Source organism: Cystoisospora suis (genome assembly GCF_002600585.1).
Source record: "Cystoisospora suis strain Wien I chromosome Unknown contig_391, whole genome shotgun sequence".
NCBI lineage: Eukaryota > Apicomplexa > Conoidasida > Eucoccidiorida > Sarcocystidae > Cystoisospora > Cystoisospora suis.
The window spans coordinates 43016-58124 of NW_027153192.1; the positions used below are offsets into that span (position 1 = coordinate 43016).

Sequence of the window (15109 nt, forward strand, 5' to 3'; positions counted from 1 at the left end):
TTTAATAAAATAAAATATTAAAACTCCTGACGGTGGTGGTGGCGGTCGCATGGCGATCTGTGATTAGTCTGGCTCACCACCAATGAACCATCTAGGCCTGTGTCGTTGGCCTCTGCGAGTCTTCGGTGTCCGACGTACTGAAAGTGACACACAGCGGACACGACGAAAAAACAGCTGCAATCAGTTGCCCGTTTGCATTTGGTGGCAAGCCAGAAAGCCGAGATCTCCTTTGAATGGCTAATACGGCCAGGCGTTCGGCTGTGACTCCTGATCAGCGGCGCCCGCCTAGTCGAGGTGCTGCATGCTAGGCAGCGCGGAGCGGCAGCGTAAGGGTCAGTGTCCTCCGGGTTTAGCCGAGTACGGCGGTATCCCCTAGTATCCTGCTTGGTGATCGTTGCCGAGAAGACATATTCTCCACTAGGACAGTGTTCACGGCATGAGAACCAGGGACGTTTGCAGATTTCGTGGTTCACCACACTCTCCTACTATCCAGGGGGGGCACATTCTTCGACTTCTGATAGAACACGCCCTTCTTGTCCTCCGGTTCCGGCATACTCTGTAATTGCGAGTTCGTGGCTGGTAGTATTCATGGTCGTCGAAAGCCGGGTTCACCTCCGTCACCCATTCGTCACCGGCGAAGCTATCGAACAGCACGAACCCAAACAGTGGTCGGTTCTGCGAAGACGCACAAGCAGCGATCCGCGATCACTCCCACGCTTTCAAACGAAGAAATGGTGAAGTCTCTGCCTTGCCTAGCGTTCCACGGCGCTTGTTGGCTTCAGATGATCCGGAGCCGTCGCCAGCCAGTGCGCCTGAGCCTCTCATTTAGCTATGTTGGGCACGTGTCATGATTCTCAAAATACAGCTGCTCTTCTCCATTGCGCTCGAGTGGAATGCGGCCCGAGGACGGCGCGGTCGGCGGCGCTCTTGGACTGGGGTAGCCGGGATACAGGAGAAACCGTCAGTCGATTCCATACATCAGCGGCAGGACAGTCTTGTAAGACAGGCTAGCCCTGGTTACAAGGACCCGACCGTCGCCGCCTTATGAACACGTGTCCTGCATTGGTTGCTGGACTTCCTTGTACGGTGGGAGACCGCTCTCGAGGCTACACTCCTGACAGTCGTCCGCTGGGCAGGAACGGCTTCGCTGGTTGCGCCGACGATACCATGAGGAGAGGGAAGAAGAACTGGCGGGTGACGATGTTGCTGTGCGACACGACCACGGTAGTATTCAGCCTTATGTCCAAGCAGGACTCCAGAACTTGGGCGAGGAAGTTCTCGTCGTTGTAGAAAGAACCCTTCAAATTGGTAATGTTTGTCGTAGCCCCAATGCCAGGAGGCGAGAGTGCCACGGCATCAAAGCCCTGTTTGTATACGTCTGTGGGGGGAAGAGGATGTTTCACCGACGCACACCGTTGTGACTGCGAAGCCAGCTGCGCACAAAACGCCAGGATTTTGATTGAGCCGGCGACTGCCCCGGCTAGGGACACGTCGATCCAGGACCGAGACAACAGGCAGTGTCGATAGTCGCGTGTCGGACCCTCCAGGGATCTCCACAAACAAATACAGGAAACTTCTGGAGAGCAGCCAGGAGACGCCCGGCCGCCAGCTAAAGTTCACTGAACCCTGCGCACGTTCTCTCAACAGTGGTTCTTGTGTGCGCGCCGAGGCACGAGACTTCACTGGTGGGATTCCGGCGGGCCACGTCGCCATTGGTGAATGAGACTGAAGACCTATGCGGGGCGTTTTCACGCACTTTTCGCGCTCTACAGCATGATTCCAGCCAGGGCATCATTTACGGGTTTTTGAACAACGCTTACGCTCGAGGACTTCCGCGTCAACCCAAGTTTTTGCCGGCATTAGTCCAACGAACGCTACGGTCCCGTATGTCTTCTCGCTAAGCACATGCGTCACTGAACGCATCAGGAAAGATTCAGTTCCTTGGAGTCGATCCAAGGTCACCCTGCCCGCCAGCAGGATTGAGGTGCCTGGCTGGTGTGCTGTGGGGACCAGTGTGGTAACTGGGCTAGCGGTGATGTCTGCAAGTTTACCTTAAGCACTTCACACAGATATGTGAACAGGGATGGAGAAAAGAAGTGTAGGACGCCACGAAGCCCCATGCTTTTCAGGGTGTCTGCTTTTGTGGCGTCGAAAGAAGCCAGCTCTGAGCTGCAGCGTCTGCTGCAGCTCAGAGCTGGCTCCGGCTGCTTCAGCTGCGGTCCACAGAATGCTGAGACACTCGCTCACTTTAGAGAGCGTAGCTCGTAACGCCCCCATCAGATGCACTGCTCCTGGCACACATGCTGTAGTAGTAACTAGCAATCAACGCCGGCAGCGCTGGTTGTACCCTTTCTTCTGCCGGCAGGAGTCCCTAAGAAGTCGGATACTTTCACAGTCAGCGACCGACGGCCGCCGGGTGCTTGAATACCAGATTATCGAAGGAGGCGAGTGGACTGGAACACGTACTTGCCGCGTGCTCCACTTTGATTGATGCTCCTGGCCGTCCACACCGGGTTGTCTGGCGCATGTGGTAGGGGCTATCCCACCTCAGAGGCATCAGAATCGCCGCATTACCTACACAGAAACATGAGCAACACGAAAGCAATTGAATTCTAGGGGTCGGTTGTTCCAGTGCGCCTTTTAAAAAACGAGCAAGCGATACCATAGCTTTTACGCCCAATCTTGGAATCAGGGCCAGAGAGGTCAGACTCCTTTCAAACGGGCAGTAGACGAGGAAGCTAACACTGGGGGTCTGTACGCCGAGACTAGTGCGGACGTGTGTCCAACATGGAGTGTTCGGGAAAGTCCCACTGCAAGAAAACGGGCTCTACCACAGAAGTATGAGCAGATCGCTTCTATTTACAGTGATTACGGGTGTCACGCTGTTGCCTAGCAAGACTCGAGACGGACCATGTGCCCTTGAGGCTCGGACGAGACAAGCAGGGCGAGTGCATACACAGAGCCGTGACCAGCTCTGAGACACAGCAGATACCCGGTACAAATCTAGTGACATCTGGAGTCAAGCTCCTGCTCGGTCAGCCCCTTCTTGCGGACTCAGCACTCTTGGCCCAACAAGTGGGAAGCGGCGGAATCCGCTACGCGCTACCGAGAAACATGGCTGCTGAAATGGGTGTCTAGCCGCCTCCGAGTTATCTGCTGCCATGCCACAAGCGCTCACTTGTCAGAATTATGACCCCCACGGCAATGCAAAGTCCAAGGAAGACGAGCCACGCAAGTGCCCACAGGACGGCTGCCAACTTTCCAAGCTGCATAACAAAGAGACCGAGCATGTAGAAGATCCACAATTCATGAACGTCAAATCGCTGCCCTTTCCACCCGCAACCGCTGCAGTTGGTGAAGCAGGGGCACTAAAGCATTTGTACCTGGTGCAGGCCTCGGTCTTTCTTTCGCTCGGTCCATAATCCTAAGTACATGGCTGCGAGGACATCGGCCACAGCACCCAGCAGCGGCCGTGTGGAAAGGCCGTTTTCCTCGTGAGAACGAAAGTGTCAAACTTCTCTCTTTCGGCCTATACTACAGGAGGCAGTTGGAAAAACTGCGAGCAGCCTCTGCACGCGTGTACAACTCTTGCAAGCAGACCCCGCTGTCACGCACGGTAGTCAGTACGCTACCATGCGAAGCAGCGACTGAAAGGAGAGACAGCTTTTACTGCTAAGCAGGAACGTCGTGACGTTCAGGCTTCCAAGGGTGCGGTACTTAGTCATCGTCACCGGGACTGTCCGACAACTTGTGAACATCAAGAGGCTGCGCTGCAGCGGCCCGGGCCCCGCCTTAGCTTCGTGATGACGCACCTGCTCCCCACGGGATGCAGAAACAAAACCCTGTCAGGAGTAGCCAGCGCATCCTGTACACAGATGCCATATCACCTCTTGCATGTGGGAAAAACGTTTGTATCTGTGGCAGCAGGCCCTTTCACTCGGACATTCCATCAACTGTACAACAACCTGTGACCAGCACACTCACGGCGAATCACTGGTAACACGTGTGCTCGTAAGAAAGGTGTTCAAAGTCTGTGGCGTTCTGGGTTGAAGACTGTAGCCTAGATCAAAGCCTCTTACCGGAACGGTCAAAATCCAGAACCGCCAAGATCCGCTACCAATAGTTAGTCGCTGCTTCCCAGGCACCTCGGACACAGAGTGCGTTTCATATGCCACATTAGGCATGCTGCGAGATGGACTTCCTAGTGCAAGGGCTGGTAAACTGCTACGCGGTATCTGGTGATGGAAGTCTCAGATGCTGTCCTCTCATTCACGGCTCGGATTACCTACACGCGTTCATCTTTTTTCATGTCCGGATTACATGGACACCGTCGGCACAGGAAGCACGGCGGAAGCTCGCCGTCGGCAGAATCAGCTACCGCAGCAAGAAGTTTCTGTTCCTCTGGGCCGCCGTCGGTGGCGCCGCAAGGAGTGTCTGCCGGGCTTGCCGTAGTTTGGTCTGAGGGAGCTGCGGAGACGGCGGACGGCTGTTCCTCTTGCCGGTTGTCGACAAGAGGTTCCACGTCTTCGGCAAGGCTAGAAGTGTTGTCATCTTCATTGGTGCATGCCTCATCGAACAAGTGAAACTGGTCGGTAGCAGTAACAATTACAGTGGCAGAGCTCGTCCTGTCGCGCCCAGAGGTGGCCGTCTCCCGGTGAGACAGGTACGAGGCTTCCGACGACCCTCTGTCACTTTCGTTGTCGTCGTCAAATTGTAGTTCTTCATCTTCGTTAGCAGTGAGTCTCATTCTCTCACCAGCCCTAGTTCAACTTCCAACTCGTGGCAAGTGTAGCCAGGGAGCCCAACATTCGGTACGCACCTTTCAGCTGCGTCACCCCGATGCCATAGGTGCGTCGCCCAGTTACGTGAGTGATCCACGGGCAAGTGTCCACGCTCTGCAGGTTCACGGGCGGACAGCCTAGCTGTGCTGCCCCGTGGACTAGTTGAGCAACGTCGCCCTGTCTTCAACAGAAGCAGGAATCGTATACTTACGAAATCTCTTTAAAGCAGGGCTGCCGGCTTCCACCCGGCAATTTTTCATACGGTGGATCACCAATGCCGGTGCAGAGTGGCTAACAACTCAGCCCGGTCCACGACAGGCAAGCTCTCGAAGAACCCTCGGGGACACGGCGGAGGTTACCGACATCAGCTGCGCTCCGAACTACTATGGCCGAGTTCGCGCAGGCCGCTCGCTCGTAGTCAATGAAAAAGAAGCGGGCATTTTGCGCCTTCTGCGTCGAGCTTGCTTGAGCTTCTTAACTGGTGGCTGCATGCGGCACCACAAAGAAAACCCCCTGCGGCGCGCTCTTGTACGAGCAGTAAGTATCGGTTTTATCGTTACGGGCCCCGAGACCGGGTTTCTTTTGTCACATGATAGCAAAATAAGCTATCGCGCAGGCAGGCCTGGAGTCCAAACTGAGCCTCTATTTTCCTTGGTAACCGCCTGTGCTGACCGAGGATCACTGCTGACATCGGGAGAGAGATCCCCAAGCCTTGCCCCGTGCTGTGCTGTTGGGAATCGGGGGGTCACCCCGTGGCCGTCTGCAAACCAGCTCCGGGTGACGAGCCGCCCCCTCACGACACTGCGACAGTTATGCAAATGGCCACGGGTTAGGGCAAGCTACGGCACGCCGGATTCTGGCAGGCGCAGCGCCTAGCGCATGTGCCGAAGAAAGCAGCGTCATCCGGCAGTGCTGAAGACAGCAAAAAGCCCCGTGCAAATGGTGGTACACACTTCCATGTGGCGGCACCTAACAGTGCACTGCCGTCTTGAACGTGGCGCCCTGCTTTCTTTGTTCTCCGCTAGTGTAGTTCATGGCTTATCCAAATGAGACCGGCCTGCGTCCACATCTTACTTTTAGAGGGTAACGCAAGCTGCGAGTATCTTGCCCAGGAGCGGAAATCGGTGTCTCAAGCCGTCGTGCTGCTGCCGACGATTTTCTCTCATTCCAGCTTCGTGTGTTCGATATGGCGCCGTTTCCCACGTCCACGGCGGCGCCTGTTGCTCCACTACAGCGCTCCGTCAGATTAATTCTGTGCCGCAGCGGGTACGCTAATGCCCCTGTCTGTCTTCGTACTCCGGCAAGCCGCCGCCAGCGGTGTTGCCGTAGTTTGCATCCTAGTTACTGAAGTGCCAGCTCACGGTGTCGGGCTACCCGGACTGTCCACCGCGGGAGATAATAGATACGCTAGAGTTACTAGCTACAGATATTGCTACGGTGATATAGTTTACCAGTAGCGACCAGTAGTTTGCACAAGGCAGAGTGCCGGGACGCCCGCGGTTGTTGCGCGCCACAACCCGGGGCAGGCGCTGGACCTGCGCGGCAGGCGGAGTGTTGCGCGGGCCTCGCTCGCCGGCGGCGGAGGGGCCGCCCGCGAGGCAGAGATATACAGTAATAAGTTGCTTACTTAACTAGTCTTCTAATTTTAAATTTAGCCATTTTGTAGTGTAGCTTTGCCGGTGTGGTTATTTCATGATTCCGAAACTCCCGCGGGAGAGCGAGAAAGCAACACTCAGTGGCAGCCAGCGATCCTTGCGAGCGAGGGCGAAGCTCCGGTCGCCCCAGGAGCTAATTTCTAATACTACACTAACCACTATTTTTCCACTCTTTGTGGTGTGCTGGGGTCATCTGACGTGAAATGGTGGCCGTTGTCGCACATCCCAGCACTGGAAAACCATAACGCGTTGGTGCTGCTGTCGTGCGCGCGGGCAGCACAGGAACTCCGACGACAGAACAGCTCACAAATCTTCGTGCCCGCCCGGCATACCTGCTGTCTTCTCAGCCTTCGTCAACTGTTAACGTTTCTACGCGAACCAAACGTGCCTACCTCCCTTCCTTGCCTTTTCTCCCAGCTGTACGGGATCGGACGGTAGAATCTACAAGCAAAACCATAAAGGGGTTTCTCACCTCACCGAGCGACTGCTTTTCGGTTGTTCTCCTAGGGGACACACCTACAGCGTTTTGCCAGTGTTGCTCTGTGGTCACTGTTTGGACAAGTCTGAGCTCGTGCAGCACAGAACTGTCGCGAATGACGACGCTCGTTAGCGCCAACGGGAAGGGCTCTTAGTTACCCCGGCCGCAGCCAGAAGGCGCCATGCGGCGATGCGTCGAATGGTATTCCAGTTCGCCCGCTCGGCTGGACCGGTGCGTCCCCGACAGAGCTACCACATACTCTGCTTGCCGTACAATAGTGGGGGCAGTGATTACTAATTTTGGACAGTACCTCGAACTGCGACAGGGGCTTGTTCCTCGAGGCGCCACACTACAGAAGCACTTCCACTGCAGAGACGCAAACTGTAACAAAGAATCGGCACTCGGTGTTGCTTGGGGCGTTCGGAGACCTGTGCACTCTCCCGAAGATCAGTGGCTTGCACCACAGGGTACGGTGAGGCTGCCCACCGGAGTTGGGCCACTACTAGCACTGCTTCCACAGAAACAGAATTCTCCAGCTTGCCGAATAATCGCTTCCTTCGGTAAGCTCTTGCGAGCATGCGCGTCTCTCGTCATCGCGGGAGGTCCGGTCCAAGAGAAACCAACCAGTGTGCAATCCCGCCTGCCTAGCAGGCCCGAAGTTTTCTTGGTACCGACTATGACAACACCGGAAGTCCCGAAACCACTACACAGTACAGAGCTCTTGCCTCCCCGGGCACTACTCCAAGGTGTCGATAACAGCGTTGCTGTAGCATTTCGGTCTGACCGTTAGTCGAGTGAACACTCTAACTTCTCTGGGGGTACCATCCACCCCTGCTAACCTCCACGCCGCCCGGGTATCCTAATCTGTTATCCACCGCTACAGCTCATAACCAGCTACTCGCCGTCGACAGCTGTGTGAGAGTCCAGCGCTATGCGGCACTCTCGTTCGCCACCGCCGTAGCAGGAGTTTGAGACAATGAATCACCTGCACAGACAGTAGTCCGCTGTTCTGTCGACGGGACTAGTACAGCCCCGAAAGCTGGCTGGGCAGTTACGCCGGCAGAGCGACTCACAGCCCTTACCAGACCTAAGCTGCTGGTAAACGTTAAAGTGTTAGTGTCGTGTCTAGCAGAGACGTCGTCGTCTTCTCACTGCGCGTCCATAAACTTCTTTCGGGCTCCGGTCCATAAGGGCACATCAACGACGACACGCAGATGGGCGCGAGACAGCGAAAAGACTTGGGAACTGTGGATGCCAAGCCGCCCAGGCACCGGAAACGTCTTGCCGTCACATGATGACCCCGAACCGCCGCATCATGGGCGCTGTCCCGGCTCGGGTACCGTCCTCGTGTGCTCTGCATTAGAACAACGGCCAAGCCGTGCAGAAGCTAGCATGATGAAAAGTTTTGAGAACAGGCAATAAGCTCTCATTAGCTAAAGGAAGCGATACCGAAACGCGACGGTCGGAGCTCCTCTCCCGCACCCGGCGACCCCAGGCTATCAGCGAGTGTTGCGCTTACTCTTCTAGCAGAGTTCCAGGCTTATTTCAGAACTAAGTCAGAAAACGGAGAGAGAAAGACACAAAGCCTTTTCTCCGCCGCCTCGGGGCGCCGCGGCATCCACGTGAGCGGCAATCCAGGTGCCCAACACGTTCGGCGCGTTGCAGCGAATGCTACAGCCGCAGGCATCACCCGTCGCTTACCACAGCGCAGTCGTCCTTGCCTGTAGTACTCTAATATGATTCACAACAGCCTAGTGTACTAGTCTATAGGCTCGGTCGTGATCGAGTAAGCGCGGTCGCGGTTGACGCACGTGCCCCTCGGTCACCGCCGGGGACTCACTACGCGACGGCAGTGGAGACGCACCCGACTCACTTGACTGGTTGGCCGCCGACCGGACGGCAACTGCAGGCGCAGCAAGCAGATACCCGCTGAGCATGCTTTCCGCACTAACTTCTTAAAGCGGCGCGGGATAGCGTGGCGCCATCCGGATGAGGAGCATAGAGGCGTTATCCGGGGAACTTTTCTTTTTCTCGCCACGTCGTTCCTGCAACAAGCGCAGAACAATCGTGTACACGGACGGCGTCAGGGTGGGGAGAGCTGCCCCCACGTTGCCCTTTCCTTTGATGTGTGGCGACAACCTGTCTATCCATTTCGAAGATGGTAATCTGGCCTAAGGCTTGCTGTGACTGAGAACATCACGCGTGCTTTCGCTGTTTCTTCCAGCGTGTCCCGCTGGGTCCAGATTCACACTAGCTAGCTAACAAGGGTACGTTCACCTCGCAAGCAGTACGTGTTTCCATGCATGCGCGGCTGCCGAGCTGTCTCAGTCACAAGGAATCCCGACCTCTGACATCCGTGATCGTGTGTTTGTCTGCATCGTCAGTCTTGCCATGTAGGAAGCGGGCTCTTGACATCTCCCTCTTCATTCGCCTCAGAACTTGGTTTTCAACGGTTCTCCAGCCTTAAGCTTTCATTGTCGCCTGTCCGCCGCTGTGATGCCCCACCTTGTCCAGCTGACCAGCCATGCATGAGCAGCGCCAGGGCCTGCCATTCTCCGTGGTGGTAGGAACGGGTGCACACGCGCCGAGACTCGCGTGTGTCTTGAGTTACCTCCGTCCCGCGGCCTCATCTGGAAGCTGGCCGAGTACGGTGCTTGGCCGCTTGTGTGCTGAACGTTCACTAGAATCGATGGCCGCTACCGTAGAGTCCGGAAGTGTCGAAAACCCGTACGCGGGTGTGCCCCCGCTATCAGTAGCGAGAGACTAGAAAGAGTGGGACTGTTGAGGTGCCTTGTTAAGTTGCAAGTTCTGTTTCCGTCCCGGGACGTCTCTGCGTGGTGCCATGCCAGCGTACATGTGCGCGTGCTTCCTCCAACTGGAGTCCTGATTTTGAAACAGGCGGTTTCCGTCTCTACGACTCAGACTGTCTTTTATCGTGCATTTCCATCACGGTGGAGCTGTCATTTTTCGCGCCGCCCAAACAGAGCTCTCGTTCCTGGCAGTTCCGGTTGGCCGGCATACTTTTACTCTCAGCTGGTCTCTTCATTGTTGGGCCGTCTCAGTTTCGGTTGTTCTTTCCTGTCCTAGCTTGCCTGGTTATCGGGCCGCCCACAATCTCGTCTTGCCCACCCTAAGCCTTGCTGGCAGCGGTGCAGACTCCCAACGCGAATGAAGCAGTTGCCACTGCATTCTGCTGGCCTGAGCTCTCTCCGTCTGTCGCCGCCGAGCTGTCCGACGCTTGTCCGTGTCAAACATGAGCGAGGAGGGCTCGGACAATGAGGGTGGTTCACAAAGGGGAGACACAAGCCCCACCGGAACTCGAAGCTCAACGGGAGACTACTCGTCTACCGGGACGTACACTCAAAGTAGTTCGAGTGTCACTGAAGCTACGACTGCACACGGGCCTAAAACGGGGAGGAGGCAGAATGGCTTGCTGGGCGAAGGTCGTTCCTGGACAGCAGCAGACTCGCCTACAGACGAGAGTGACCTTTACGGACCTCACCTCCGCGTTTTGTCGCTCAACGCATATCTGGTTCCTCCCTCCGTTTCTTGGAATCCCTATCTGTGGGCAGCATTCTGGTCATGTAAACGTGCTCACCAAAGAGCAGAGGATGTAAGTACCAGACACTACCGACATTCTGTACTACGGTTTCTCATCACCGCCAGGGCACCTGAGAAGTTGCCGGTGGAACTCCCAGAGTCGACTGGTGCATGGCGAACTGTCGTGATGGGGGACACCACGTAGTAGACTCGCGGCCTTCCCTCGCTTCCTCTGGTGTCTCATGGAGTAACTGTCGCGTGCTTCCGAGAGCTCTACACATAGTCTCTGGAAGTCATGTTGGCCTGGTTCCTTCCCTGTGCTTGTCCTGCGCCATCAATAGTCAGCGCGTCTGCGACTTCCCACATGGGAAGCAAGAGACGCAGTGGGAGGCTAAGCGTTGCTTGGGTTGCACCCGCACATTTGCCGTTGTGGGTGTGCCTCGGATTGCCCCAGCATGAAACATCATACCGGACTAACCAACCACATCGTGGCAATCATTCCTCCGCGCAGATGCAGACAGCTAGCGCGCTGTAGCAGTTCCGCAAGTGATCGGGGCAGCATATGTGTGGCTAGTGCGAGTGTTCGACGGAAGTTAGAGTGCGCGCACAGAGCCAATGTAGGTGGACATGTCCGAGGAGCCAAGCTAAGGCCAGCCATCTGGGAACGCGCACCGCTTGAGCTGAATTGTTAGGGTCACTTGGAAGGTATGTCGAGAGAAGGGGGGAGTAGGCGCAGCGAACTAGGCCAGGATACGAAATGGATCGCTTTCGAGGTGTAGAGAATATCTGCGTAGGGTCACGTTCCCTGGTTTGTGCGGGCTGAACTGCGTTTTATTCAGATAGGCCGACTTGCTGCCCAATATGACATTGTTTGTCTCCAAGAGGTATGGGGCACGAACATGGGGGCAATGAACGCTCAGGTACTCCCAACTCACAGCATTCTACCGGAAACTCAGACGGGAAGCAAGGTGGGCTGGATAGGGGAGATGGTGGACCCTGTGCGGTTTTACATGAAGAAGACAGGGGGCCTGTGGTTTGCATGGCGTCGGAGTAAGTGTTCTTTCATCAGTATGGCTCGTGAGTACTTCCCCTCACAGGCTCAGGTTCCCATGAGCAACCAGAACATCACAGCAGTCGAGCTGGATGTTAGTAATGTTTTTCCTGAGCATCGCCTGGTAGTGATTAATACCCATTTTTCCATTCTTGGGACTTCGCCTAGGAGAGTGAACACGCAGACCTTGGGCAAGTTTGTCAAGGAGCTAGCATGGAAGACCTACTTACTGTACCTGGGCCGGCAAAAGGACGCGGGGGTCAGCGCGACTGCGAACTTGACTGACCCTGACACGTCCCCTTCCTTCCTGTCAGATGTGTCTGTTCTCTTATGTGGGGACTTCAACTTGGACATGGAACGCGCACCAGGGGGGTACCGTAAGCTCAAGACCTTATATGGATCTGCAACGATGCGTGATCTCTTTCTACCACAACACAACCCGAACTACGCAGTTCAGTATACGTACTATTCTCAGGAGGCCCAGAGTGTGAAACAGAAAAAGCACGGCACACAGCTGAAGGGAAATTCTCTCTTTCCGTGGCCTTTCAAAGGTAAGATTCTCGGTAGGCACGCCCCCTGAGGGGACAAGTTCAAACAGGGGTAACGTCGTACGTCTACAGCGTCAGGCTCAGTGCGCGTGTTGGCAGGAAATAGGGGAGGTCGAGGCTCGCACAGAGTCCATTCTGGTCCGACTTCTAGCAGTAACGCAAATATCACTGACAGTGTTAGAACGCTTGTCCGCAGTTGGCTCCAGACAAGCCTGTAGTTGGGGAAGCTTCGATCGTCGACAGGACGGTGATCTTTCTGTGAGTGCTTTAGGCCATGCCATCTCGTAGACAAATAGACATTCGGCACGGTCTGGTTTCAAGATTACTCGCATAAACGTGAGCAACTAAGAAGTTAGGGACAAAGGGTCGAAGGTGCGCACCCCTCCTGAGCTGATGACATGTCTTCCGCTGATACGAAAACAGAGTGGCGTCGCACAGCTGTAATGTGTCGCAGTACATGGCGTTTATGGATTGCCCCTGCTCACACGCGAGCACTTCCCGCTCAACACACTCGGGTCATGTTTGGGTTTTTGGTTCTTGTTGGTTTGCACGACGCGGCCTACGTGATGATTCTGAACTCTTTCGCACATGTTCGCAGACTAAGTGATCGAGTACCGGTTTTTTCGCGTACGTCCCGTTCGCTTGGTGCTGTTGGGGCCGGTGGCAAGCGGCTTCGCCCCCCGCCCCTTGCCAAACCGTCGAGCGGGAGATCGTGAGCGATTGAAAGGAAGAATAGTATGCGCATCCCCACTCAAGGCTCTCCTTTTTGCGTCTGAGTGTTTGTGACAAAATTGCTGTATACGTGCCGTCGGTGTGGGCTGCAAGCTTCAGCGTTCTATTTGAATATTTCTTTTTTGGCTGCATCTGTGCTGTATGTGTCTTTGGTAGTGCTTACGGATGTATCCTCGGTTTCAGCCAACATCCTGACAGTTTTGCTCTGTGTACTGTTGTTTCCCCAAGGTCGCGTGGACTATATGTTCGCGGTAGACGACGTCACCTTGTCAGCCGATGAGGTGCAGGAGCTTGTCCAAGAATTTCCTCCTGAGTCGGTAGTCGGTGAGGATTACGAAGAGATGGATATTCCCATACTAAAGGACGGCTCTCTGCTCATCTCATTTGAGCAGATTTATTGCTTAGGTAAGGTCACAACGGATCCGCCTGTCAGAGGCCAGCAGTCCTCTCTTGTGTTTGGCAAGCCATGGGCACATCATACGAAGTCCGTATTTTCGTCGCCGTGCCAGGTGGCAGTACAAGTGCGTCTGTATGAGGCCTTCACACTGAAAAAAAGAAACAACTGTGTAGTTAGGAGACAGTCCTCTCAGAGTCTTAGTTTCTCTAAGCCACACACGGTTCTCTCAAATGCCGAGATCTTATCGGCTTGAGAACGTGATGACGTGAGAACGTGCTTGCTTAATTTCAAGGATTGCTCATGTGTCTTTACCCGAGCAGTGATTGAACATCTAGCTGCGTGGTTAGCGTACTGATAGAGAATGTGCCTTATATGCACTAAGCATCGGCTCGGTCCTCGCCGCTGCCCATAAAGGCCAAGGGGTAAGCAGACTCTGTCGTGAGTGATATCTATCATACGCTTGGTCGTCTCGGTTTACCTGCATTGAACTTCTGTCTCGCTGCCACCCTCCGGTAGTGCTTTAGGTGCTGAAGACAAGAGCCTGCTGAGGTGCCGACTAGGTCCGTAGACTGCCGTGCATTGTGTGCGTCGCCTTCCGTTAGTCTAGTTATCAGCTCCGGGTAGCAACTCTCCCCCGGCAGTCCGCTTCTATAGACCTTTTAACGTGACTGGAACTGAACAAATGGTTTCGGATCCACGTCCACGCGTTGCTAGGACCATCGCTCCCGAGATGCACCCGGGGGTCAGGCTGCTATCTCATCGGAGATAGGACGTGGGAGCATGTCTTCGGCAATTATGGTGGGAGGCGGAGGCGCAGGTTCCGTAGCTCAGCCGGTTAGAGCGTGTGGCTGTTAACCACAAGGTCGCTGGTTCGATCCCAGCCGGTACCGTTTCCTGGCGTGAGTTGTCTCCGGTGCTCTAGTGTAGATCTGCCATCCGCTCTTCTCTGCACATTCCACTGCCGCGTCTGCCTACAGGCATGGATATCGTCGCGCAGAGGCACGGCTCGGAGCTGTCTGATCACTGGCCGGTGAGCGCGCGTATCACGATCGGCGCCCCCAGTGTGGACCCACAGCAACTCCCGAAGCCTCGCAAGTGGCAGCTGCTGCGCGGCAACTCATTCTGCGTAGACAGCAGCTATTCGGGAGCGGGAAGGGAGGAGGACCCTGAGGAGAGAGAGAAGAGAACGTCACGCAGAAGTGCGTCCACACTGCGTACAGCCGGGTCTTCAGGCAGCTTCGCGAATCGCGGACTAGGACGGGGCCGGCGCGCTAAACTGAATCCCAACATGGCACCGGGAGAGCGGGCGAGACTCGCCCAGGAAACGGGATACAAAGAAAGACTTATTGTGTCGGGACGTTCAAGGGCGAGGCACAGCACACAGATGTCGAGAGGCCGCGTAACAGACGATTCTTCAGATGATGAAGAGAAAAAAAGATGGGACAACGAGGAGGACCCCAGCGAAGCAGCCGCAGAAGCAAATGACTCCGACGAATCAGAGGAAGACGCCTAGACCTTGTGCGGGCAGGAGTGGCAAGATCCACACTGAGTAAGAGCCAGCGAGTTCGCGAGACAGGAGGTCATTCGCTGTCCGGTGTTTGGGACCGGTTAGGTGAAGAGTTGGGGTTGCCTCCCACCACAGGTGCACTGTTTCAGAAAGTTCGGTGACTCCAACGATTGAACTGTAGGGTATCACGCACACTGAGACTCACGAGGTACAGCCGCCCTGGGCCGCAATGCTCAGCTCCCTGGAAGACACTTGATATGTGTGTCGGTGTGCACCTTCTCCATGCGCTCCCCTCAGCTTCTGCTTGGCGCCGCGACTATGAGTAAGGCAGCGGAGCCACGTGTCTGGGAACGTGATTGCCGGCGTGCTCGTCTTCCACGGTGCCAGGTGCAGCACGTGGACTAGGGCGGCAGTGCCAGT

General features: G+C 55.5%; 2 protein-coding genes across 2 annotated transcripts in view; one reads left to right on the forward strand and one right to left on the reverse strand.

The window, feature by feature from the left end:
• CSUI_000993 (tubulin delta) overlaps positions 1-3879 on the reverse strand; it is a gene marked incomplete at its 3' end in the record, with an annotated part of 5830 nt that extends 1951 nt beyond the window's left edge. The window contains exons 1-7 of the mRNA XM_068061199.1: positions 3813-3879; positions 3384-3436; positions 3179-3266; positions 2467-2574; positions 1821-1913; positions 1167-1378; positions 556-675 (exon numbers count right to left, since the gene is read on the reverse strand). Coding sequence (XP_067926830.1) covers positions 556-675; positions 1167-1378; positions 1821-1913; positions 2467-2574; positions 3179-3266; positions 3384-3436; positions 3813-3864 — 726 coding nt within the window. The 5' untranslated portion in view covers positions 3865-3879. The remainder of the gene's footprint in view (positions 1-555; positions 676-1166; positions 1379-1820; positions 1914-2466; positions 2575-3178; positions 3267-3383; positions 3437-3812) is intronic.
• Positions 3880-8853: 4974 nt separating this feature from the next.
• Positions 8854-15099, forward strand: CSUI_000994 (endonuclease exonuclease phosphatase family protein). Its single transcript, XM_068061200.1, has 5 exons — positions 8854-10527; positions 11294-12056; positions 13014-13190; positions 14160-14731; positions 14987-15099. Exons 1-4 carry the CDS (start codon positions 10168-10170, stop codon positions 14693-14695), a joined length of 1836 nt encoding a protein of 611 aa, XP_067926831.1. The 5' UTR covers positions 8854-10167; the 3' UTR covers positions 14696-14731; positions 14987-15099.
• The last annotated feature ends 10 nt before the right edge of the window (positions 15100-15109 follow it).